Raw genomic sequence first — 27,524 nt, 5'->3', positions numbered from 1 at the left:
GTTGGGAGGTGGCGTCGATTGTAGCCCTGTTGATGCATTCTGTTGATGGTGAACATTGGCTGCCAAGTACTCCTTGGTGACAGAGGGAATCAATGTTTGTGCTGGTATTTGGACCACAAATCAAGTGGGTTACTTTGTCCTTGTTAATGTACATGCAACCCCGCGTTACAGAGAGGTTGCCTTCCTGGAAAATGATATTAGTTTATTTTAGAGGCACAGCGCAGAAACAGGCCCTTCGGCCCACCGAGTCTGTGCCGACCCGCGACCCCCCGTACGTTAGGACTATCCTACAAACGAGGGACAATTTACAATTTTTTTTTACCAAAGCCAATTAACCTGTGGTTTGTGCAGGTCATGATAATCTAGACTGCAGACTTTAGCGTCCAAGACACAGCGCAGAAACAGGCCCTTTGGCCCACCAAGTCCATGCTGACCAGCGGCCATCCCGTACACGGACATTAATCTACACAGCACTAGGGACAATTTACAATTTCATCGAAGCCAATTAACCTACAAACCTATACATCTTCGGAGAAAACTCACGGGGTCACGTACAAACTCCGTACAGAGAGCACCCATTATCAGGATCAAACTCTGGTCTCTGGCCCTGTAAGGCAGCAACACTCTACTGCTGTGCCATCGTGTCGCTCCATTACAATTTCCCACAATGCCAGACCTCATCGAACACGCAGTCGTCCAAGACGTGAGATGAAAAAATATAAGTTTAGTGTTTTACCTTTAAATTTAGTGTTTGTTTACCTGTTTTCGTATGGATTCCCTGAGAGTGAATTTTATTCCATACCTTAAATTGTCATGAGTTTTCCCAGGGCGAATCTCCAAGATCCCATCAGCCATGATATAGGAGGCCTATCGGATCTGTACTCACCCACATTCCTAACTTGTCCTAGCACCTGGACTCTGTGTCTCAAAACCTCCCCTTCCTCCCGAGTTTCCGATAGTTGTTTGCGCCCTTCACTCTGTTAATACTTCAGGCTGTAACTGCGAGCAAGGCACTTCAGGTATATTTCCGAAGAGAAAGCCAAGTTGAATACGATGTACTTGGCACTTTTAAACAAAGGCAAGCGTCTCAGTTTTCCAATTTCTGAAATACAGCACTTGTTGTTAAAGGAAGCCTACAGCAACCAAAAAGCTTTTGAGTAATGAAGGATGTCAACAGCAAAGTCACAATGTGACATAGTTCTTGATTTATGATGTATTTCATAAACCCAGTGAGTTGAAATAAGTGTCCTACTTAATTCTCCAAAACAATGCTGAGGAGGAGAAATTTGATGAAGTGGTTTGCAGCGTGTTCTACATTGTATACTGCTGGGAGAGTTGTAGAGAGGAGACGGTACTCCCAAACAGGCAAATACAGTAAATCTGCAGGGTTTTTTTTCTTAATTCATTCATGAGATGTGGCTATTGTTGGCATGGCCCTAAATGCCCCATGAACAGGGTGGTTTACTGAGTCGAGCCTGCCTATGAATGAGGCAGTGCAATTTGAAATGAAGGGGAAAGTGAGCAGGCATGGTACAAAAGATAGACACAAAATGTTTAGGAAAATAACTGCAGATGCTGGTACAAATCGAAGGTATCACAAAATGCTGAAGAAGTGTCTCGACCCGAAACGTCACTCATTCCCTCTCTCCTAGATGCTGCCTGACCTGCTGAGTTACTCCAGCATTTTGTGATACCTTCGACACAAAATATTTAGTTCAGTAGCACTATCCTACACACTAGGAAAAATTTACTATTTTTTCGACAGAAGCCAATTAACTGTTTATGTACAGGTCGTGACAATTTAAACTTTAGATTTTAGAGATACAGCCCAGAAACTGGCCCTTCCGATCCACCGACCAGCGATCCCCGCACATTAGCACTTTCCTGCACACACTCAGGATAATTTACACTTATACCAAGCCAATTAGCCTGCAGACCTGTACGTCTTTGGAGTGTGGGAGGAAACCGAAGATCTCGGAGAAAACCCACGCTGGAGTAACTCAGTGGGTCAGGCACCATCTTTAGAGAAAAGGAATAGGTGACGTTTCGGGTGGGAACTCTCCTTGAGTGGAGGGGTATAACCCTCGGGTTGTATGTGGAAGCTTGAAAGTGCCCACCACTAGACTCGGGAACAGTTTCCTCCCCTCTGTTATCAGGCTTCTCAACGGTCCTTCTATAAGTTTGAGTACTGTCCGATTCACTTCTACTCTCTTGTGCACATTGGACTTTATCTCTGGAACATGCACTTCAATTCAGTTTAGTTTATTGTCACGCGTACCGAGGTACATGAAACAATGGTGAGAACTATATTCTGCACTCTGTATCTCCCCCTTTGCTCTATCTATTATACTTGAGTTTGATTTGATTGTATTTATGTATCTGATTGAGTTGTTGTTGTTCGTCCTTCGGGTTCGAAGATGACCATGACTTCACTTTCAGTTGGAGGATTGGTGACTGTGGGTCCGAAAGTGACTGGTGAGGCCAATCCGGGCCCGGAAGGCACGCCCACACACGTAGGACACAAGTGGATGGGTGCTGCAGTGGAAGTGGAGGTAGCCCGGGCCTTGCGCGTTTCCTCTGGGCCTCTGCAGTGCGTCTGTTCTCTGCTGCACGGGCTCCTGTGGTGAGCTTGCTACGCCAGGTTGGACGGTCCAGAGCAAGAGACTCCCAAGTGCTGAGGTTGATGTCCAAGTCTTTGAGGGACTCTTTGAGGCAGTCCTTAAACCGTTTCGTCTGTCCTCCTACTGAGCGCTTGCCCTGATTGAGTAGCATGCAAAACAAAGCTTTTCACTGTACCTTAGTGTACGTGACAATAATAAACCTAATCCTAAGCCTAATGCAACGCATGTAGTATGAACATGCAGGTGGGATGGGACAATTGGCCCAAAGATGGTAACCTCCTTTGGAATTTAGCATCTAATTTCTTATAAAGTTATGAAATTGAACTGCATAGAAACAAGCCCTTCGGCCCACCACATCCATGCCCATCTGCACTAATCTTATTTGCCCTCATTAGGACTGTATCCCAAATGAGGGGGATAGATAGAGTGAACACACAGTGTCTTTTAAGTTGAGTTGGGGAATCAGGAACCACAGTGCATGGGTTTAAGGCGAGATGGAAAAATTTAATTGGAACCTGAGGAGCAACATTTTCACATGGAGCGTGCTGGGTAGATGGAACAAACTGCCGGATTTGGTAGATAGACACAAAGTTTCCTCTGGGCCTCTAGGCAGCACGGTGGCGCAGCGGTAGAGTTGCTGCCTTACAGCGAATGCAGCGCCAGAGACTCAGGTTCGATCCTGACTACGGGCGCCGTCTGTACGGAGTTTGTACGTTCTCCACGTGACCTGCGTGGGTTTTCTCTGAGATCTTCGGTTTCCTCCCACACTCCAAAGACGTACAGGTATGTAGTTAATTGGCTGGGCAAATGTAAAAATTGTCCCTAGTGGGTGTAGGATAGTGCGGGGATCGCTGGGCGGCGCGGACTCGGTGGGCCAAAGGGCCTGTTTCCGCGCTGTATCTCTAAATCTAAATCTAAAATCTAAAAAAATCTAAAGTGCTGGGGTAACTCAACGGGTATGACAGCATCTCAGTAGAAAAAGGATGGGTGACATTTTGGGGCAGAACCCTTCTTCAGACTGGTTATCTTTGCCAGATCTTTGAAGTGACAACATTTAAAAGCTATTTGGGAAGGTATATAGATAGGAAAGTAAACCTTTCCTATGAGGGTTATCCCAGAGGGATATGGGCCAAACACAGGCAGATAGGGGATAGTGGTCGGCATGGGAAAGTTGGGCCGAAGGGCCTGTTTCCATGCTGTGTGACTCTGTGACTCAATGACCTTAGGTCAGCATCTTCGGAGAGAGTGACACTATTAACTCCATGTTTCAAGTCAAAGATCCTTCAACAGAAAGGTTCTGTCAAAGGTTCACTGGCGCAAAATATTAACTCTTCACATTTCCAACCGGTTTCTGTGCTTAGTTGGGAGATACAGCTCGGAAACAGGCCCTTCGGCCCACCGAGTCCGCATCGACCAGCGATCCCTGCACATTAATGCCAACCAAGGGACAATTTACATTGACACCACGCCAATTCATTTACAAACCCATGCATCTTTGGAGTGGGGGAGGAAAACGAAGATCTCGGAGAAAACCCACGCAGGTCACGGGGAGAAGGTGCAAACTCCGTACAGACAACTGCAAGCGCTGCAAGGCGGCAACTCTACCGCTGCGCCACCGTGCCGCCCCACTGTGCTGTAGGCCTTCATGATTGTAAAGGGCCTGTCTCTTCCAAGATTTGTGCTCCAAAGGCTTCCCAATAAGAAGGGCAAGAAATATGAGAGGGAATGTCCTTGCCAGACTAGTCTCAAAGTAATTGATGGAGACCTGGAAGAAGTCACCTGCTCGGCCTCTGGGCGGCTTACCACAGGGACCATGGTAATGGAGGAATAAATAACTTGATAAAAAGAAAGGTTTGTACATTTTCATAAACTTCCCTCAAGGCTCAGTTATTAACCGTATTGGCTGGGGCCGTGCTGTCCTACAATACATGGCAATCAGAAACAGCAGGCACGGCTGACTAGTATAAAAATGACAGGTTCGAAACAGGCAGAGCGTAGGTCTGTTTGACTGGAAGTGCGGTGGGACATCAGGAACCAAAGCATTCCATTTTTATTTTTTTTTGGTTGCCTGCGGAAAGGAGGGATAGTGGATTAGCTAAGGGAGAGAGAGAGAGAGGGAGGGAATTGCCCGCGGCAGGAGATTGATTTTCTCCAGAACATTCTGATTTTTGACACTTCCAGGACGTTAAACCTCCAGTGGATACGAGCAGAATGAACGAAAATCTGGAAAGGGAGGATTCTGTACCCCTGGAAGAACTGCCTGGATTTGCTCTCTGTGCTTTTCACTGCAAGGGAAATTCAGGTGTGTTTTGATCCTGATCTCAAATCCGCCTCATCCGCCTTTCCATCCTGCTCTTTGCCGCGATGATCCCGAAACATCACTGATTTCAATGCGCAACACCTCTCATCGATCTCTCTAACTTTGTTGGATGTCACTCTAACTTCAGGCAAGACATGCAATTTAATTTGGAAATTGTTGCTTTAAAAATATGGAAGTGATTGCAACTGTGAGACATTTTACACTTCTGCTTCATGGAAACATAATCCCAATTTAATTTTCGGAAGATTTTGTAATGTACACCCAGTTGCACATTCTGATGCATAGGCACACACGCATCACATGTATAGACACTCACTGTACCTCATTCAATCATTCATGCATGCACACACACAGAGGTTAGGTGCGGCACAGTGGTGCAGCTGGTAAAGCCACTACCTCACAGCACCAGATATCCGGGTAAGATTCTGACCTCGGGTGCTGCGTCTGGCGAATGTATTCATTCTCCCATTGATTGTGTGGGTTTCAACCACTCCCACCGAACCTGAGCCACTTAACTTTCCCCATGATCCCCATGTTGTAAATAACTCGGGCGGTCACGGTGGTGCAGCGGTAGAGTTGCTGCCTTGCGGCGCTTGCAGCACCGGAGACCCGGGTTCGATCCCGACCACGGGCGCTGTCTGTACAGCGTTTGTACGTTCTCCCCGTGACCGCGGGGGTTTTCTCCGAGATCTTCGGTTTCCTCCCACACTCCAAAGACGTGCAGGTTTGTAGGTTAATTGGCTTGGTTTAAATGTAAATTGTCCCTAGTGGGTGTAGGATAGTGTTAATGTGCGAGGATTGCTGGTTGGTGCGGGTTCGGTGGGCCGAAGGGCCTGTTTCCGCGCTGTTTCTTTAAACTAAACTAAACTAACTCCCCCTCTTCCCATATACCACGTGCTGCTCTCCTCCACATGCCAACCCGTGACCCTCTGGAACCTTGACCACCCCTCCCAATCTCCAATTCCCCTTTCTCTCTCCAAATGGTTGTCCACCCGGAGTTGTTCACTAATTTTTTCCATTCCATCTTTGAATTGCTCCATTTGGATTTCAATTGCCTTTGCAGTGCCAGTTTGCTCTTCAGTGATCGGAACGGATGTAAAGGAATCCTCCCCATCAGCCTACAGTTCATCACTGGTTTGAGCGCATTATCCTTTATTCAACGCCTCTTCGCCGCCTCTCCAGTTGGCTGGAACTGCACTTAACTGGTTCCATGCTAGGAATGATGTGCTAGCATGGTCCTTCCCCATGCTCCAACTTGATTTCTGTTGAGCTCTTCCTTCGTCTCATCCAGCAATTGCCAATTGTACAAAATACTTCACCATCAGTTGGCACGGTGGCGCGGCGGTAGAGTTGCTGCCTTACAATGCCAGAGACCCCAGTTCAATCCTGACCATGGGTGCTGTCTGTACGGAGTTTGAACGTTCTCCCTGGGACCGCGTGGGTTTTCTCTGGGTGCTCCGGTTTCCTCACACACACCTCCAAAGGTTTGTAGGTTAATTGGCTTCAGTAAAATTGTAAATTGTTCCTAGTGTGTAAGATAGTGCTAGTGTACGGACTGATCGCTAGTTTGTACGGACTTGGTAGGCCAAAGGGCCTGTTTCTGCGCTATATATCTAAACTAAATTGAACTAAAATAAACATATATGAGTATTTGCACATGATTATAGAACACTCCAAAATGTAGCAGAGGTGCAGACCATGTGAAGTATTCCCTGATCATGTTGAGTTAATTCTATTCAACACTCAAGTTAACGTTGTTTAATTCCCGGTCCCCCAAGAGGCCTTGCAAGTTTAGCCAACCAGGTGGGGCATCCCAGACAAGATCAACTCTGTCCCCACCTGTGGAGATAAATTCCCCATTTGGGAAGCAGCATCATTAAAAATACGCAGCCATTTGCCATTTGTCAATGAATCACAAGCTAAATGCTCTACGATTTAACCGTTGGTGGTGATAGTAGCTAATGGTTCCCTTCCATTGACAGGCCAAGGGCCAACCGCATCAGCTAAACTCAAACCCCATTGACGCTAATGAACGGCAAGGACGAAGAACTGACCTCATTTATTACCTGAGTATGGGAAGCAATCCTTGTACAATCCTTATACCAGTTAAGTTTTGTTCATTCATGCAAGCTCACAAGTTCTAGGAGCAGAATTAGGCCATTCGACCCATCAAGTCTACTTGGCCATTCAATCAGGGCTGATTTTTCCACTCAACCCCATTCTCCTGCCTTCTCCCCATAACCCCTGACACCCGTACTAATCAAGAATCTGTCAATTCCCACCTTAAATATATCCATTGACTTGGCCTCCACAGCCTTCTGTGGCAATGAATTCCACAGATTCGCCACCCTCTGATTAAAGAAATCCCTTCTCATTTCCCTTCTAAAGGCACGTCCTTTTATTCCGACGCTGTGGCCTCTGGTCCTAGACTCCCCCACCAGTCGAAACATCCTCTCCACATCCAATCTATCCAGGGTCCCTCCCGCATCTGAAAGATGAGCTAGTTGGCCACTGTAAATGACCCTTAGTTTGCCACTAGGTGAGTGGTAGAATTTTAAGGGGACACAGGGAGAATGGAGCAGGATTTACAGAGCATTTGTGTGAATAGGCGCACGATGTTTGGCAAGGACTAAAGGGTAAATGAATCCGACAGATTCGCCGCCCAATGGCCACAACGTGTGCTGGGTCCCATATCGAGGCATTATTTTCATTCATTCAGCGGATACAGGTGTCACGTATCACTCATACCATTTCCCTTGCCATTTCAGAGGGCAGTTTGGAGTCAACTACATTACTAAAGGCCTGAAGTCACACATGGCCAGACCCAAGTAAGAATGGGAGATTTCCTTCCATTGAATGAACCCAACACACATGCAGGACAATTTGATAGTTTTGTGGTCACCATCACTGAGACTGTCTACATATTCCGGATGTATTTAATTAAATTTAAATACTCCATAGACTTGAACATGGTTTTAGTTCCAGGTATTAGTATTACCACTGCAGTAACACAATAAACTTTGCTACCTTATCCACCAAAGAGGTGACTGTGTCTATATTAGCCTCTATATTATTAATGGTAGGGGGGGGGGGGAAATGTGTTTGTCCATATGGCCGATAGATTAATGGCCATGAGACTTGGCAGAGGCAGGTAGAAGCCATCCATTCACCATCCCAGTCATCCCCAGACTAACACTTCCTGAGGTTCAGCTGGACTCACTTAGCGCGCGCGGCGTGGTTGGGAAAGGCTGGGTGCACACTTCCACCGGTCGCTGAGCGGAATCAGGCAGGGCAGAGCCACAGCCTGCCTTCGACCCGCACGATTTCTCACCCTGTCACAAGCTATATGGTTTCACGGCTGCATCCAGCCCCAATCCATCACCTCCAACTTAGTGCTGACAGGGTCAGAGGAGAGAGAGAGTGAAGAGTTCTGGCAACAGGCCAAATACCCAAGCCCTGTCTGAGCCGCTAGTCAATCACTTCCAATCACTCTTGGAAGAGGGGAAAAAAAAGGCATGCTTTCCTGCTCTGATTCCTGGGACAGCCTTCACTACAGTGGTCTAATGTCAGGAAATTAACACCACTGCAAGTTCTTCACTGACTTCATCATATTTCATGGCAGAATGTTGATGTTCCAACTCTTTAACCCATTAAGTCTTGTTAACTCCACGCTGTCTTGCACAGAGCAACTTTGGACAGTGGTACAAACAAAGAACTGCAGATGCTGGTTAATACAGAAAAGGATGCAAAGTGCCGGAGTAACTCAGCAGATCTGGCAGCATCTCTGAAGAACATGGACAGGTGACGTTTCGGGTCAAGACTCTTCTTCAGACTCACGTTTTGGGACGAGACTCTTCAGCTATGATCACAAACTGGATGTTGTGTTTGGCCACACTACAGCTCTGCAAAAATAATTTCTCTCCGATTGCCGAGACCAAGAGTTGTACATGTGCAAGAACTTTCTTTCCTTACAATGTACTGTTCCATTGGACATCAGTTCACTCTAGTTGTATGTTATGCCACTTTCCCATCTGCTGCTGTTCCATTATCATCTTGCATGTTCGACTTTGGTTTCACTGCAAGAAGTCCCTCACCCAATTCAAGTCAAGACTTGGGAGCAGTTGAAACACATCTAGCTTTGCCAGTGACAATTAGATACCATTTGTTTTAGTTTAGTTTAGTTTAGTTTAGTTTAGTATCGAGATACAGTGCACAAACAGAATCTTTGGCCCACCGAGTCCGCGCCGACCAGCGATCCCTGCATATTAACACTATCCTACTCACACTAGGGGCAAGTTTTACACATTCCAAGCCAATTTACCTACACACCAGTACATTTTTGGCGTGTGGGAGGAAACCGAAGATCTCAGAGAAAACCCACATGGTCGCGGGGAGAACGTACAAACTCCGTACAGCCGAGCACCCCTAGTCGGGATCGATCCCGGGTCTCCGGTGCTGCAAGTGCTGTAAGGTAACAACTCTACCGATGCGCCGTAATGCGCTACCACCGTATCACCAAGGCACCCACACATGCCTAATTGAATAGACTGGGCACAACCAATGGATCGGACTGCGCCCAGAATGGATGGCTGCCTGTTCTGCACCACGATAAACCACGAAGGTTGACCTACGTTGGAGCTAAAGTTGATGTACCTTCTGTGGGATCCAGGCGTTTGGCTCTGCGTCCGTGCTTCGAGTTGTTGTGCACAAACATGTTATCCGAGACGGCCAGCACATGCCCATCAACGTTGAGTGTTGTAGATAATACAACCTGTGAAGGAAGAAGCAGAGAACTGGCTTTCCATTACTGTTGTTTTAAAGGTGGTCCGACTATAGCAACTCGGGTAGATGATACAAAGGGGCCTGGGGGGAGGGGGGGGGGGGGGGGGGAGGGGGGGGGTAGTTTCTGGAACTGAGAGTATCTGAGGTAGAATCTTTTTCACCCAGACTAGAATCTGGATCTCTGCCTGATGAGGTTGTGGGTGCAGATACTTTCACCATACTTAGGTATCTAGATGAGCACTGGAAGGCATAGAGGGCTACGGACCTAGTATTGGTAAATGATTAGGAAGGAACTGTGGATGCTGGCTTACACCGAAGATATACACAAAGTGTTGGAGTAACTCAGCGGGTCAGGCAGCATCTCTGGAGGAAAAGGATGAGCGATGTTTCGGGTCTGAAGAAGGGTCCTGATCTGAAATGTCACCCATGCTTTTTCTCCGGAGATGCTGCTTGACCCGTTGAGTTTCTCCAGCACTTTGTGTCTATTACTGGTAAATGGGATTAGTGTAGTCATTGATGGTCAGCTTGGACGTGGTGGGCTGAAAGGTCTGTTTCTGTGCTCCATCACTCAACAGACCATGTGGACCGTGGAAAGGGGTTGCCAACTTTCCTCACTCCCAAATATGGGACAAGGTGACGTCACCGCCCAGCGCCCCACGTGACCTCACCCAGCCAGCGGCCACGTGCTCCCGCTCCACCAATGGCGGCCGCCCGGCTCTCTATCAGGCTTGAGATTAACTCGATTGTATTATGTATAATATTCAGTGGATAGCATGCAAACCCTTGGTACAGGTGACAATAATAAACCTAAACTTACACCGAAACAAATTCTATAATAATCCCATTTTTTACATTCTCCCCACATTCCAGTCAACTCCCCAAACTTCTACGGTTTCACAAAATGCAGGAGTAACTCCGGCAGGTCAGACGGCATCTCTGCCTGACTTGGAGAGTTACTCCTGCATTTTGTGAAACCTTCAATTTGTACCAGCATCTGCAGTCATCTGCCTCCCCAAAATTCTCCCATTCACCTACGCGTTAAGATCAATTTTAACTTGCCCAATTAACCTATTAATGGCTAAAACTCTAATGGTACAAGTCCAGGCTTGTCAATGGGTTATTATTGCTTCCAATGCTCTTTAAGGCAGTGCCTCTCCTGATCACAGGAGCACGATGTATGGATGAAACACTGCCTCGCGTTGCCTCTGGGCCTTCTGACAATGTGATCCCTCTCAGTCTCAATCCTCGTGCGTTTGGGAATGGTTACTTCTGATGCTGGAAACTGCCTCAGCAGCTTGCAGCGGGTGGAGAGGAGCTGGCCAGTCAGTGGTGGCTTGTACCTTGATTGTGAGAACAGGCTGGGCTTTGATATTCTGCATATTCAGAATTAATTGCCTCTCGCGCTCCGAGGAATTGCCATTTCGGGGTGATATTTGCGAGGGAAGCTAACTTTTGCAAAGAAAAAAAAACCTTTCCCAGTTTTCAGGAGAGTCGGGGGGTGGAGGGGGGGGGGGGATTAGCAAAATTAATTTCTTGCATCTGGCAAACATAAAGGCATTTGTGCAAGGTCCATGTTTGGGATGTAACATAATCTGTGAGATGAGCGAATCAATCCACTTAATCATTTAAACGAGGTTGCCGTAATGTGTTGCAGTGGAGAGGGCCGAGATCTTTGGCCACTGCCAGCATTTGTCCCCCTTGTCAGTGTCCCGGGTCACCGGCGTTGACCCCAGACCATCTGGAACCCATCAGTCATCTCCCGACAACTTCCTAAAACACCTCCCTCCATTTCCTGCTTGCCTTCTCCACTGTGCTCCTCGCCTTTCACGACCACGATCCACCGAGCCCACATCCAGAGGTTCGAAACTCAAATCCCCACAGCGTTAGACTGGCCATAAATCCTGGCATCTTCAGAAACCTCTTGGATCACGGAAAAGCAGTCGGGATTGGGATTGCAGGACGTTTTATCTTTCTTTTCCCCCATGATCTACGGCCTTTGCCTGTGTGGCAATCCGTTTTTATTTGCCAGAGAGGCATTCTTTTTAAAGCTCAAGGCGTACAAAGATCTCACGACCTGTGCACTTTCCAGTTTATTTCATGTCGCTGAGCTGAACAGAGATTGTGATTCCTTTACATGTTTGCATAAAGCGCGGAAAGAAAAAGGCAGGGTAAACATTCATTGCGCCCACACCATCAAACATGCCTAGGTAAATAACAGGATGTCCGAAGAGGGAATACTAACTCCCATCTTGCCCCCCGATGAGCACTCCGAGTTTAGATGCAACGTGGGTTGGCTTTCCCTCGACACCCCAGTCAGACTTCACAAGGTCACGATTCATAATTCACTACAAATGTGTATTCCCGGAGGGAATTCAAAAATACGTACAAGGAAAGAGCCAAAGGGAGAGGTTAAAGATAGAAAGGAAGGAGGCCTACAATATTACCAAAGACCCTGAAGAATGGGAGGATTTAGAAACTGACGAAGATGACCGAGAGGGAAGAAATAGAATGAGATGTGACCGTCGTGAGACAGGTTTATTAATAAAAAGGCGAAGCTCAGAGAAAGTCACTTGCCCAGAGTAGGTGAATCGAGGACCAGAGGACATAGGTTTAAGGTGAAGGGGAAAAGATTTAATAAGAATCTGAGGAGCAACTTTTCCACACAAAAGGGTGTTGGGTGTATGGAACGAGCTGCCAGAGGAGGTAGTTGAGGCAGGGACTATCCCGACGTTTAAGAAACAGTTAGACAGGTACATGGACAGGACAGGTTTGGAGGGATATGAACCAAACGCGGGCAGGTGGGACTAGTGGTGCTGGGTCATGTTCGTCGGTGTGGGCAGGTTGGGTGGAAGGGCCTGTTTCCATATTGTATCACTCTATGACACTCTAAGTAAACATGGGTCCCTCACAGACAGAGACAGGAGAAATTATAATGGAGAATATGGAAACAGCAAAGACAATAAACAAAAACCTTTCATATTTTTTTCAGGATAGAAGACATAAAGAAATCCCGGAAATAAAAATGTGAGGTTTGAAAGAACTAATGGAAATGAGAAATTTAAAGAAATTAATCTTCTTGCAAAATAAACCAGGGAGTGGGGCTAAAGGAAGAAAGTGTTGCCCCCAGAGGCCACAATGTGAGTCGCACAATAACAGCCACTTCACCGGAGCGTGCGGTGCGTGAAGAAGGGGCTCGCTGGTGCGCCTTACGAGCTGGGGGTGGGGTCAGAAGCTGGGGCTATAAGTGGCCAGGGAGGTGGTGCAATAGACAATAGGTGCAGGAGTAGGCCATTCGGCCCTTCGAGCCAGCACCGCCATTCAATGTGATCATGGCTGATCATTCTCAATCAGTACCCCGTTCCTGCCTTCTCCCCATACCTCCTGACTCCGCTATCCTTAAGAGCTCTATCCAGCTCTCTCTTGGATGCATTCAGAGAATTGGCCTCCACTGCCTTCTGAGGCAGAGAATTCCACAGATTCACAACTCTCTGACTGAAAAAGTTTTTCCTCATCTCTGTTCTAAATGGCCTATCCCTTATTCTTAAACTGTGGCCCCTTGTTCTGGTCTCCCCAGCAGATCTGTCCGCTATAAATGAAATCCGTTATAAAGGGTTTTTTCCTGCGTTGTCTAATTGTTCAGCAGTCTGAAGAAGGGTTCCAACCCCTGAAACGTCACCCATTCCTTCTCTTTCCAGAGATGCTGCCTGACCCGCAGAGTTACTCCAGCATTTTGTGTCCATCTACGTTCTAAACCAGCGCCTGCAGTTCCCTTTCTAGACAAGAGTTCAGAACTATTCAGAGGAGCCCAGGAGACACGATAAACATGGAGGTATGGCAAGCATTCAGGAGAGATAACACTCTTTTTTTTCAGCAGTGTATATTTAAAAACCATTGCCAGGTTGAAACACAGTAAAGAACATTTCAAGTCCAATTTACATCACTCCAGATATTTCAGCATCATTGTACCTGTTCAATGATGAACCAGAATCATTGAACAGGTAGGTGGATAGGACAGATTTAGAGGAATATGGGCCAAACGCAGGTAGGTGGGACTAGTGTAGATGGAACATGTTGGCTGGTATGGGCAAGTTGGGCAGAAGGGCCTGTTTCCACGCTGTAAGACTCTGTAACTCTATGATTCTATTATCAAGCCTGATTCTATCGCCTGGCCAGGGTCTCATGGGACCTCATTTCACTACAGTGCAGGAGAACTTTGATAATGTTACCCTGAGAGAGAGACCATCAGTGGGAATGCCGAGGACGTTGCAATATTGGATTGGGACCACATTGGGGTAAGTCATTGGCTTGTCTTTCATCCTGCTGCCTTTGCTCTCTGCACTGACTCACCCCTCCGCACCTTACAACCTTCTGCGAAGCCACTTACACTCAAACCCTCCGCCCAGTATTACCCCAAGACCACCCTAAACAGTGGGCCTACTCTGCAACCTCGCTGCCCGACACCAGTCACATCGTGGGACACCACTCCTGGTCCCCAGTTTCAATAGTCAGTTGGAACCCTTATGTACCCTCGGCATCTGATGAAGGGTCTCCACACAAAACGCCACCCATTTAGAACGGAGATGAGGAAGAACTTTTTCAGTCAGAGAGTGGTGAAGGTGTGGAATTCTCTGCCTCAGAAGGCAGTGGAGGCCAGTTCGTTGGATGCTTTCAAGAGAGAGCTGGATAGAGCTCTTAAGGATAGCGGAGTGAGGGGGTATGGGGAGAAGGCAGGAACGGGGTACTGATTGAGAGTGATCAGCCATGATCGCATTGAATGGCGGTGCTGGCTCGAAGGGCTGAATGGCCTACTCCTGCACCTATTGTCTATTGTCTATTGTCTATTGTCTTTCCTTTTCTCCAGAGATGCTGCCTGACCCGCTGTGTTGCTCCAGCATTTTGTGTCTATCGTCGGTATGTCTACACATATGAAGAGTGCTGCATCCATTCCCAGTGGTCCACAAGGCCTGGGCCTTCCTGAAAGTTGCAGTGGGGTCCACACCACTGGGGATGCACTGGAAATGTTACACCGTGGCCATGTCGATCTTCGTTACAAAGGCAGTGGATGCAGGAGTCAATGCGTTGGGCAACTATTCAGAACCCTCAATGGTTCAGCGTCAGGCTCACTGACGTTCCATGTCCAATGCAAACTTTAAACTCCCCAATTTCCACGCTAACTTTAAACTCACCAGGGCTCCATTTTCCCCCCTGAGCATTAAAATCCCTGGGGCCCCATTTCCCCCACACAATATATAAACTCACCACCGGGGGTCCCATTTCCCATGCTAATTCAAAGCTCAACAAGACCCCATTCAGCACACTAACTTTAAACTCACCAGCACCCCGTTTCCCACACAAGTAAAAAATATAAACTCACTGGGGCTTCACTTCCCATGCGAATTATAAATGCACTAAGAACCCATTTTAGCGCACCAACATTAAACTCTCCAAGGCCCCATTTCTCACACTAACAAACTCACTAGTGCCCAGTATCTCACACGAACATTAAACTCTCCAGGGCCCCATTTCTCACACTAACAAACTCACTAGTGCCCAGTATCTCACACTAACATTAAACTCTCCAAGGCCCCATTTCTCACACTAACAAACTCACTAGTGCCCAGTATCTCACACGAACATTAAACTCTCCAGGGCCCCATTTCTCACACTAACAAACTCACTAGTGCCCAGTATCTCACACTAACATTAAACTCTCCAAGGCCCCATTTCTCACACTAACAAACTCACTAGTGCCCAGTATCTCACACGAACATTAAACTCTCCAGGGCCCCATTTTTCACACTAACAGAAAAACTCATCAGGTCCCTATTTCTCACATTAAATTAAAGTCACTGGGGCCCTTTTTCCACACTTCAATTGTACTCATTGGGTTGACTAGAATAAATAAGGTCATAAGGTCATAAGGAATAGGAGTAGAATTAGGCCCATTTGGCCCATCAAGTCTACACCGCCATTCAATCATGGCTGATCTATCTCTCCCTCCTAACCACATTTTCCTGCCTTCTCCCCACAACCTCTGACACCTGTACCAATCACCTGTACTAATACATTTTTTTATTCACAAAATGCTGGAGTAACTCAGCAGGTCAGGCAGCATCTCGGGAGAGAAGGAATGGGTGACGTTTCGGGTCGAGACCCTTCTTCCTGTGGCTGTGGTAGCGAGTCTGGGTCAAGATGTGGTCGTAGAGTAGGAGGGCAGGAGAAATCACAGAGGGGGAGCAGCGAGAGAGCATGTTGCTAAACTCTCGTCGAAGAGAGGAGGAGAACTTCTTCAAAGTGGACATACCTCGAAGAGAAATCGCAGTGGAGCAACCAGTAGTATAAGAAAATAACTGCAGATGCTGGTACAAATCGATTTAGTCACAAAATGCTGGAGTAACTCAGCAGGTCAGGCAGCATCTCGGGAGAGAAGGAATGGGTGACGTTTCGGGTCGAGACCCTTCTTCGATACTATGGGTACTAATACTATGGGTTTTGTTAAGTAATGTTGACCGACATCTGCTTTTCCACCAAGGAGTTCCACAGGATCTATTTAGGGATGCAGTCAGGCCCTTGGCTCCGTGTCTAAGCCAGAGGGGAATCCTTGCAACAGGACAGGCCTCCCTCAGTATTTCACACTGCCATCCGAACTCTCCGCAGGCTCCACGGTTAGTGTAGGAAGGAACTGCAGATGCTGGTTCACACCGAAGAAAGACACAAAGTGCTGGAGTAACTCAGCGGGACAGGCAGCATCTCAGGAGAGAAGGAATGGGTGACGTTTCGGATGGAGACCCTCCTTCAAACTGAATAAGTGTCTTGGCCTGAAACGTCACCCATTCCCTCTCTCCTGAGATAGTTTGTATGAATAAAATTGACTCTAATATGTAACATGTAAGAAGGAACCACAGATGCTGGTTTAAACCCACGATAGACACAACAAAGCTGGAGTAACTCAGCGGGACAGGCAGCATCTCTGGAGAGAAGGAATGGGTGACGTTTCGGGTCGAGACCCTTCCTCAAAATGTCACCCATTCCTTCCCTCCAGAGACGCTGCCTGTCCCGTTGAGTTACTCCAGCATTTCGTGTCAGATCCACGGTTGGTGTTGCTTGGCTTGGGAATTGGACAATCTCAGAGGTTTCCACACCAGGGGGAGTGGTTCCACATCGAAGGACCACACCCTGGCATCTCAGATCATGCCCACTAGGACAATGAGGCCACAGGGTGAACGGTAATGAATGGGAACGTAACACAGTACCTGGAATCGACGCATGTCCCGGGGGTTGCCCGCTGTTTTCAAACAGTTCTGGTTACACTTGAGGAAGAACTTTAAGAAGAATCTGAAAGGAAAACAAAGATACTTTTTTATTAATACGTTCTGTGAGGAGCAGAAACAGCACAATAAAACCCATACCCCCATAATCATGGGGGATTTCTTCAGCAGGAACGTACCAATTTGGAGAAGGAGTCAGTTTCTCAGCTACTTGAGCCCTCTCCGTCAGTTAATAAGATCACGGCTGACCAGAACTCCACATTGCTGTCTGCCCACAAAATCTCTCAGCCATATGCTTATCAAAGATCTATCATGTTCATAAGTTATAGGAGCAGAATTAGACCGTTCAGTCCATTAAGTCTACTCCGCCATTCAATCATGGCTGATCTATCTTTCACTCTCAACCCCATTCTCCTGCCTTCTCCCCATAACCCCTGACACCCTTACTAATCAAGAACCTATCAATCTCCACCTTAAAAATATCCATTGACTTGGCCTCCACAGCCTTGTGTGGCAATGATCTCCACAGATTCAGCACCCTCTGACTAAAGAAATTCCTCCTCACCTCCTTTCTGAAGGCGCGTTCTTTTATTCTGAGGCTATGGCCTCTGGTCCTAGTCTCTACCACTAGTGGAAACATCTTCCCCACATCCACTCTATCCAGGCCTTTCACGATGAGAAGTTTGTGGCAAAATGCATCACGGTATCGGAGATATATATATGGCCCAAAGGAAGCCATTCGGCCCATCATTCTATGTCAGGTATCTCCTCCCTGCCTTCTTGGTCCATAGTCTTGTAGATTATGGAGCATTGCGTGCCTATCCAGGAACATTCTGAATGCCATGATGGTTTCTGCCCTCACCCCCTTTTCAGGCAGATCTGACCACCTACTGGGTGAACTAACATCTCCTCAAATCCATCTAATTGTCCTTCCGTACATTTAAAGTGAGCAGCGTTGTCATTCAAGGAAGGTCATAAGGAGCCTTCTTGCAGCGTAGGTTTACTAGGTTAATTCCCGGAATGGCGGGACAGTCGTATGTTGAAAGACTGGAGCGACTATGCTTGTATACACTGGAGTTTAGAATGTTGAGAGAGGATCTTATCGAAACATATAAGATTATTAAGGGGTTGGACACGTTAGAGGCAGGAAACATGTTCCCAATGTTGGGGGAGTCCAGAACCAGGGGCCACAGTTTAAGAATAAGGGGTCGGCCATTTAGAACGGAGATGAGGAAAAACTTTTTCAGTCAGAGAGTTGTAAATCTGTGGAATTCTCTGCCTCAGAAGGCCATGGGGGCGAATTCTCTGAATGTATTCAAGAGAGAGCTAGATAGAGCTCTTAAGGATAGCGGAGTCAGGGGGTATGGGGAGAAGGCAGGAACGGGGTACTGATTGAGAATGATCAGCCATGATCACATTGAATGGTGGTGCTGGCTCAAAGTGCCGAATGGCCTCCTCCTGCACCTATTGTCTATTGAATAGGAGTAGAATTAGGCCATTCGGCCCATCAAGTCTACTCCGCCATTCAATCATGGCTGATCTATCTCTCCTTCCTAACCCCGTTCTCCTGCCTTCTCCCCATAACCCCTGACACCTGCACTAATCAGGAACCTATCTATCTTTACTCTTCAAACCTATTCTCCCCAGCATTTAAGAGGTCGGGATTCAACTATGAGGTGGGCTAATAGTTACGCCCAGGACACACCTGCCTTGGCTGGGACATTTCCTTTCCAGAATGACATTAGTAAATCGGACAATCCAATAGTTGTGTTGTCACTATTACTGAGCGTTGTTTTTTATTTTAAAAAAGAAGTCCGAGATTTATTTGCGTTTAAATTCCCCAGCTGGCTGTGGTGGGATTTGAACTCATGTTTCCAGATCAATGGTTTGGCTGCTAGCCCAGTAACTTAATTATGACACTACCTTACCCCAATTACTTTAAAATCTATCCGCCCGGGTTATTGACCTCCCTGTCAGTGGAAGCCGGTCTTTCCTCTTGACACTGTATATCCAGATTATTTTCGACTAACTCATTCAAGGTGTTCCTTTGGGTTATTGAACTCGTGGTTCTCCTGCTTATGCTACTTCCACCCTCAGGAGATATTCTGGCCAGGCCACTGCAGGAAACAGCGTTGGGCCAACGGCTAATTAGCTGCAGAAGCAGCCGTTCGGAGCAAGGAAGAGGAAACTCAATGGCTCGCACACACCACAACTGCGTTGACACATACATGAACAATGGACAGAACGAGAGAAAGGCCGTGACTCACTGAACACGCCAATGTTTTGCGATATCATATAGTCCACTGCCCTCTCCATGACCCGCCAACTCTGCCTACTGTAGTTTAGAGAAACAGCGTGGAAAGAGGCCCTTCGGCCCACCGAGTCTGCACCGACCAGCGATCTCCGCACATAAACACTATATATCATATCATATCATATATATACAGCCGGAAACAGGCCTTTTCGGCCCTCCAAGTCCGTGCCGCCCAGCGATTCCCGTACATTAACACTATCCTACACCCACTAGGGACAATTTTTACATTTACCCAGCCAATTAACCTACATACCTGTACGTCTTTGGAGTAGACAATAGTAGACAATAGACAATAGACAATAAGTGCAGGAGGAGGCCAATTCTCTGAATGCATTCAAGAGAGAGCTGGATAGAGTCTTAAGGATAGCGGAGTCAGGGGGTATGGGAAGAAGGCAGGAACGGGGTACTGATTGAGAATGATCAGCCATGATCAATGATCAATAGACAATAGACAATAGACAATAGGTGCAGGAGGAGGCCATTCGGCCCTTCGAGCCAGCACCGCCATTCAATGTGATCATGGCTGTGATCAGGGCCGAATGGCCTCCTCCTGCACCTATTGTCTATTGTCTATTGTCCACTATCCTACACACACTAGGGACAATTTACACTTGTACCAAGCCAATTAACCGTCAAACCTGCACATCTTTGGAGTGTGGGAGGAAACCAAAGATCTCGGAGAAAACCCACGCGGTCACGGGGAGAACGTACAAACAGCACCCGTGATCGGGATCGAACCCGGGTCTCCAACGTTACAAGCGCTGTAAGGCAGCCACTCTACCGCTGCGCCGCCATGCCGCCAAAACCAAACAGGTCCTTGCCACATCCAGACTTGGCCACTCTTAACCACTGTCTCTCTCTGCTCTTTGTGACTTTCGCAGTCAAAAAGAATAGAGCGTGGAAACAGGTCCTTCAGCCCAACTCACACCTACCAACCTATCCCATCTACACTAGTCCCACCTGCCTGCATTTGGCTCATGCCTCTTCAAACATGTACCTGTCCAAATGTTTCTTAAACTAAATTCTCCTGTTCTGATTCCTATCCATTCACCCGCCCTCTCTGTGCTCCATTACCTCACTTTTCCCTTTATTTTCAAAACCTTGTCTTACATCCTGACCAAAAAATAATCACAAAGTGCTGGAGTATCTCAGAAAATCAGGCATCAACTCTGGAAGACATGGATAGATGAGTTTCGAGTCTTCTGAGGCTGAAGAAAGGCCTCCGATCTGAAATGTCACCTGTCCGTGTCTTCCAGAGATGCTGCCTGACCCGCAGAGTTACTCCAGCACTCTGTGCTTTTTTGTAAACCAGCATCGGGCGTTCCTTGTGTCTGCATCATGACCACTCAAAGCACTGTCATCTTTAGTCAGAGGGTGGTGAATCTGTGGAATTCTTTGCCACAGAAGGCTGTGGAGGCCAAGTCAGTGGATATTTTAAAGGCAGAGATAGATAGATTCTTGATTAGTACAGGTGTCAGAGGTTATGGGGAGAAGGCAGGAGAATGGGGTTAGAGGGAGAGATAGATCAGCCATGATTGAATGGCGGAGTAGACCTGATGGGCCGAATGGCCTAATTCTACTATTCCTTATGACCCTCCTCCATTCTGTGATCACGGTCAGCCCTAAAACCCTCTGAGATCTCTATTATTCTCTAATCCCGCCCTCTTCCCCACCCCTGAACATGAATACCGCATTCAGAGCCGTGCTTCCAGTTTCCTGGAATTCCCTCCTTAAACCTCCCTCCTTTTCTCTCCCCTTTCAAGGCACTCTTTTATAAAGTAAAAATCAAAACTACAACTACAGATGTTGGAAATCTGAAGTAAAAACAGAAAACACTGGAAATGCTCAGCAGGTCAGGCAGCATCTATGGAGAGAGTGAAGCAGAGTGAATGGTTCAAGTCAAAGATCAAAAGATCATAAGACATAGGAGCAGAGTTAGGCCATTCGGCCCATCGAGTCTTCTCCACCATTCGATCATGGCTGAGCTATTCAATTTAGTGCTCCTTCAACAGACGGGTTCTGACAAAGGTTTCTTGTCGTGATATATTAACTCTTTGCGTTTCCAACATTTTCTGTCTTGCCTTTTGCCAAGTTTCTGATCGCCTGGCTGTAATTCTCCTGGCGAAGTCAAACATCGACTTTTGCTTTGTTAACTTTTCTATTCCTGTGAGCCGCCATTAAACATGATAGATGAATGCATTCTGTCCACTGACTTTAATAACGAAATATTGATATCTCTGCATCCCTCAGTAAATGAAAGTTAAAGGCACGCCTTCGCATTTCAGATGGCAATAACCATTTTACTGGGAACTGAAGTCACAGATTACCAAATGTATCCCGAGTACAGAATGCCCTGTTACATTTCTCATCTGCTCCCATGAATCGAGAACGAGTTGCTAATGAATGGGCAGGCAGAAACACCAAGGTTAAGTACCCCAGCGCTTGGGTCTGCACTCAGCTGTATCCGGTTATTAACACACAGCTCTATTACTGTGATTTATTTTCACACAACACAGTGACAAAGCCACTTCCACATCAGGTCTTCCACATCAGGAACTATGTCTCACTCAGTTTGTAAAACACGACCATCACTAATATATTAGCCACACTCGGGTCGGACGCTTTATCTTTGACGCGTAATATTTCCTTGTCACATTTGATGTATGTTGACTGGGGTGTTCTGATTTTCATCTCCTCCCTTTCGCGATCCCTGTCTGCAGATGTTGACTCAGGCAGGTATTTATTCACAAAATGCTGGAGTAACTCAGCAGGTCAGGCAACATCTCAGGAGAGAAGGAATGGGTGATGTTTTGGGTCGAGACCCTTCTTCAGACCCTTTTTGACTCAGGCAGGGGTTGTTTCCACCCTGCATACAACAACGCAAAGTGCTGGAGTAACTCAGTGGGTCAGGCAGCATCTCTGGAAGACATGGATAGGGGACGTTTTGGGTTGAGTTCCTTCTGCGGGCTGATTGTAAGTAGTGGGGGAGAGAGCTGGAAAAACGATCTAGTGGCGGGACAAAGACTGGCAAGTGATGGGTGGATACAGGTGAGGGCCGGGGAGGGGGGGGGGGGGGGGGAGAGAGTTAGATCAGCAGATGGGTGGACAAAGATGAGAAGAAGACAAAAGGGTGGCTAAAGGGTGTTCGATAAGGAGAGAATAGAAGTGAAAGATGTGTGTAATGTAAAGCCAAAGGGAGGTGGCACAGTGGCACAGCAGGAGAGTTGCTGCCTTACAGCGCCAGAGACCCAGGTTCGATCCTGACTATGGGTGCTGTTTGTACGGAGTTTGAACGTTCTCCCTGTGACCACGTGGGTTTTCTCCGTGTGCTCCGGCTTCATCCCACACTCCAAAAGACGTACAGATTTGTAGGTTAATTGGCTTCGGTGAAACTGTAAACTGTCCCCAGTGTGTAGGATGGTACTAATGTATGGGTTGATCGCTAGTCGGCGCGGACTCGGTGGACCGAAGGACCTATCTATGCACTGTATCTCTCAAGTCTAAAGTAAAGGGGGAAATCTGGGTTGAAGGGGGTGGGAGGGTGGCGGAAGGGGGGATGGGATAGTGGGTGAGGCAATAGGGTGGGATGCAGGTTATCTTGTCTGGTACCTCAATCAAGGGGGCATTCCAGTTCAGAAAATACCCACACCCGCCCGCCCTGCTCCAACTGTGGAAGAGTCAGCTGTTCCGACATGGATTTCACTTGAGCACAGAAAACTGGAGAGGAAGTGAGCCATCCTTGAACCAGCGGGACTGATGAAGATATCAGCTGGAAGCTCGGACTGTTAGTGATGATGAGAAGGCTGGATGTGAGCGGGAGGTGGGGTGTTGTTGAGGGAGATGATACTAAGCTGGGGGGTAGTGTGAATTGTGAGGAAGATGCAATAAGGCTGCAGGGTGACTTGGACAGGTTGTGTGAGTGGGCGGATACATGGCAGATGCAGTTTAATGTAGATAAGTGTGAGGTTATTCACTTTGGAAGTAAGAATAGAAAGGCAGATTATTATCTGAATGGTGTCAAGTTAGGAAGAGGGGATGTTCAACGAGATCTGGGTGTCCTAGTGCATCAGTCACTGAAAGGAAGCATGCAGGTACAGCAGGCAGTGAAGAAAGCCAATGGAATGTTGGCCTTCATAACAAGAGGAGTTGAGTATAGGAGCAAAGAGGTCCTTCTACTGTTGTACCGGGCCCTGGTAAGATCGCACCTGGAGTACTGTGTGCAGTTTTGGTCTCCAAATTTGAGGAAGGATATTCTTGCTATTGAGGGCGTGCAGCGTAGGTTCACTAGGTTAATTCCCGGAATGGCAGGACTGTCGTATGTTGAAAGGCTGGAGCAATTAGGCTTGTATACACTGGAATTTAGAAGGATGAGGGGGGATCTTATTGAAACATATAAGATAATTAGGGGATTGGACACATTAGAGGCAGGAAACATGTTCCCAATGTTGGGGAGTCCAGAACAAGGGGCCATAGTTTAAGAATAAGGGGTAGGCCATTTAGAACGGAGATGAGGAAGAACTTTTTCAGTCAGAGAGTGGTGAAGGTGTGGAATTCTCTGCCTCAGAAGGCAGTGGAGGCCAGTTCGTTGGATGCTTTCAAGAGAGAGCTGGATAGAGCTCTTAAGGATAGCGGAGTGAGGGGGTATGGGGAGAAGGCAGGAACGGGGTACTGATTGAGAGTGATCAGCCATGATCGCATTGAATGGCGGTGCTGGCTCGAAGGGCTGAATGGCCTACTCCTGCACCTATTGTCTATTGTCTAATTACTTGTGTAGAAGGATACCCAGGTCCCTCTGAACAACATTATCAATTGCTATTGGTTTATTTTTGAAATGTGCGCTGCGATATACTCGAGGGCAGCACCAAGGCACAGCGGTAGAGTGGCTGCCTCACGGCGCCAGAGACCCGGTTTCGATCCTGACTATGGATCCTGACTTTGAGTTTGTACGTTTCTCCCTGTGACCTCGTGAGTTTTCTCCGGGTTCTCCGGTTTCCTCCCACATTCCAAAGACGGGCAGGTTCGTAGGTGAATTGGCTTCGATAAATTGTCCCAAGGGTGTAGAATAGAACTAGTGTAGTGTAGTGGTGATCGCTGGTCGGCAGGGATTCGGTGGGCTGAAGGGCCTGTTTCCACGCTGCATCTCCAAAACTAAAACTGATTAGGACTGAGATGAGGAAAAACATTTGCACCCAGAGAGTTGCGAATCTGTGGAATTCTCCGCCACAGAAGGCAGTGGAGGCCAATTCACTGGATGTATTCAAGAGAAAGTTAGGTATAGCTCTTAGGGCCTAGTGGAATCAAGGGACATGAGGAGAAAGCAGGAACAGGGTACTGATTTAGGATGATGAACCATGATCACCTCACCTCACCTCACCTCACCTTAGCTCACCTCACCTTCTGTCTCCTTTCTCTGTTCGTTTATTTATTTACTTATTTATCTATTTATTCATTTCCCTATGTTCTCTAAATCTCTGTAAAGCGTCTTTGAGTATATGAAAAGCGCTATATAAATAAAATACATTATTATTATTATTATTATGATCATATTGAATGGCGGTGCTGGCTCGAAGGGCCGAATGGCCTACTCCTGCACTTATTTTCTATGTTTTCTATGTTAAAACTAAAACTAATATACAGTGAAAATCCCTTCCCGTTGAACAATTACTCTACTTTTCTGTTGTGCGCACCAAAGTAGATGATCTCACATTTTTCCACATTATATTCCAAGCGCCATGTTTTCGCCTACGCACTCGGCTCATCCACGTCCCCCTGAAGCCTCTTTACATCCTCCTCCGAGCTCACTCTCCCACCTAGTTTAGTACTGTCAGCAAACTTGGAAATATAACATTGGTCCCCTCGGCCAAATTGTCAATATAGATTGTGAGCAACTGTACGAGGTCAATCCCAGGCTTCTTCGGAAGGTTTGAATGAGCCTGTAGCCGAGATGCTTTAACCTCTCTGAGCACAGCTCGATTTAGTGCCTTTTGGAAGGCGGCAGCATTTAATCAATAACCAGACCAAGCATCCTTCGATCCATATCCTGTAGACAGGCTCGAATTATAACCTTAAATTGATCTTACAAGAAAAACATACTCTGTTTTCATGTTGCTGTTGCTGTCACTTTTGGTGCGATTGTCAGTTGTACAAGTTACTGTTTTTACTTTTCTCCTGTTGATATTTGTAGCAGGACACCTTGCAGTGCAGATACCCATCCCACGTCAGATACAGGTCAGGGGGACATGGATGAGCTGAGTGCGTAGTCAGAGTGTCAGAGGTTATGGGGAGAAGGCAGGAGAATGGGGTTAGGGGGGAGAGATAGATCCGCCATGATTGAATAGACAATAGACAACAGACAATAGGTGCAGGAGGAGGCCATTCGGCCCTTCGAGCCAGCACCGCCATTCAATGTGATCATGGCTGATCATTCTCAATCAGTACCCCGTTCCTGCCTTCTCCCCATACCCCCTGACTCCGCTATCCATAAGAGCTCTATCCAGCTCTCTCTTGAATGCATTCAGAGAATTGGCCTCCACTGCCTTCTGAGGCAGAGAATTCCACAGATTCACAACTCTCTGACTGAAAAACGTTTTCCTCATCGCAGTTCTAAACGGCCTACCCCTTATTCTTAAACTGTGGCCCCTTGTTCTGGATTCCCCCAACATTGGGAACATGTTTCCTGCCTCTAACGTGTCCAACCCCTTAATAATCTTATACGTTTCGATAAGATCTCCTCTCATCCTTCTAAATTCCAGTGTATCCAAGCCTAGTCGCTCCAGTCTTTCAACATATGAAAGTCCCGCCATTCCGGGAATTAACCTAGTAAACCTATGCTGCACGCCCTCAATAGCACACAGCACACAGAATGGCGGAGTAGGCTTGACGGGCTGAATGCCCTAATTCTACTCATATTCCTCATGACCTTATGACCATCTAACACCCCCACAACAGGGAAAGCAGAGGTTCAAAAGAGAATACAGTTTTCCAGCCAAGATTCCCAGGGTAAACTCACCACAGCTTAGAAAAAAAGTAAATCGAATAGTGAAAAGCCTGGATAGAGTGGACGTGGAGAGGATGTTTCCACTAGTGGGAGAGTCTAGGACCAGTGGTCACAGCCTCAGAATTAAAGGACGTTCCTTTAGGAAGGAGATGAGAAGGAATTTCTTTAGTCGGAGGGTAGTGAATCTGTGAAATTCTTTGCCACAGAAGGCTGTGGAGGCCAAGTCAATCAATATTTTTAAGGCAGAGATAGATAGATTCTTGATTATTATGGGTGTCAGGGGTTATGGGGTGAACGCAGGAGAATGGGGTTGGGAGGGAGAGATAGATCAGCCATGATTGAATGGCGGAGTAGACCTTACGGGCCGAATGGCCTAATTCTGCTGCTATCACTTATGAACGTACGAAGTAAAGTTCCCTGATGTTGTCTGATCAAATGGATTTGCACTATTATGGTTCCCAAGTATTATGATGATTAACTTATTGTATTATTGATTACTATATGTTTATCTATGTGTTGTAGTGTTTATGGGCCTATTAAGCTGCAGCAAGTAAGAATTCAATTGTTCTGTTCCCGGTCCCTATGACAATTAAACACTCTTGACTCTTGATGCTTGAGTAATTCGAATTTCACTGTACCTGTGACAATAAACTGACCTTGAAACCTTGACCTTGAAACCTTGACCTTGAAACCTTGAGTCCCAGGCAGAGTTAAGATGGTTACGTTGCATTGTAAGCTCCCTCTACATCTATGGGTCCCATCCATCATTTTTTGTCAATGCCTATTACCCTTCCCCAAACCCAAAACGCAGACTTCTATTCCTCCACCAAAGCAAGGCTCAGACTCCGATCCTCCTCTACATCCTGACCCATCCTGACACAGCTCTAAACGCTCCCTCCTACCTCCCGTTCAACCCAATCCAACCCAACCCAATCCAATCCAACCCAATCCAACCCAATCCAACTCAACCCAACTCAACCCAACCCAACTCAACCCAACCCAAACCAACCCAACCCAACCCAATCCAACCCAACCCAACCCAACTCAACCCAACTCAACCCAACCCAAACCAACCCAAACCAACCCAACCCCAACCCCAACCAAGGACCAGGCTCTGGTCCAAACACTCAATCAGTTGCAGGCATGTCCCGAGTTTGACCCATGGTCAAAACAGCTCTAGCTTAGCTTTGTTTAGTTTAGTTTAGAGATACCGCACGGAAAT

The 27,524-nt window shown here is 47.0% G+C and overlaps 1 protein-coding gene across 1 annotated transcript in view; it reads right to left on the bottom strand.

Moving 5' to 3' along the window:
• LOC144610286 (transcription factor COE2-like) overlaps nt 1–27,524 on the bottom strand; it is a 249,166-nt gene that overhangs the window by 73,259 nt on the left and 148,383 nt on the right. The window contains exons 9-10 of the mRNA XM_078428875.1: nt 16,977–17,058; nt 9,595–9,712 (exon numbers count right to left, since the gene is read on the bottom strand). Coding sequence (XP_078285001.1) covers nt 9,595–9,712; nt 16,977–17,058 — 200 coding nt within the window. The remainder of the gene's footprint in view (nt 1–9,594; nt 9,713–16,976; nt 17,059–27,524) is intronic.

Source organism: Rhinoraja longicauda, chromosome 36 (genome assembly GCF_053455715.1).
Source record: "Rhinoraja longicauda isolate Sanriku21f chromosome 36, sRhiLon1.1, whole genome shotgun sequence".
Taxonomy (NCBI): domain Eukaryota; kingdom Metazoa; phylum Chordata; class Chondrichthyes; order Rajiformes; family Arhynchobatidae; genus Rhinoraja; species Rhinoraja longicauda.
This window is presented reverse-complemented; position numbering and strand designations above follow the sequence as displayed.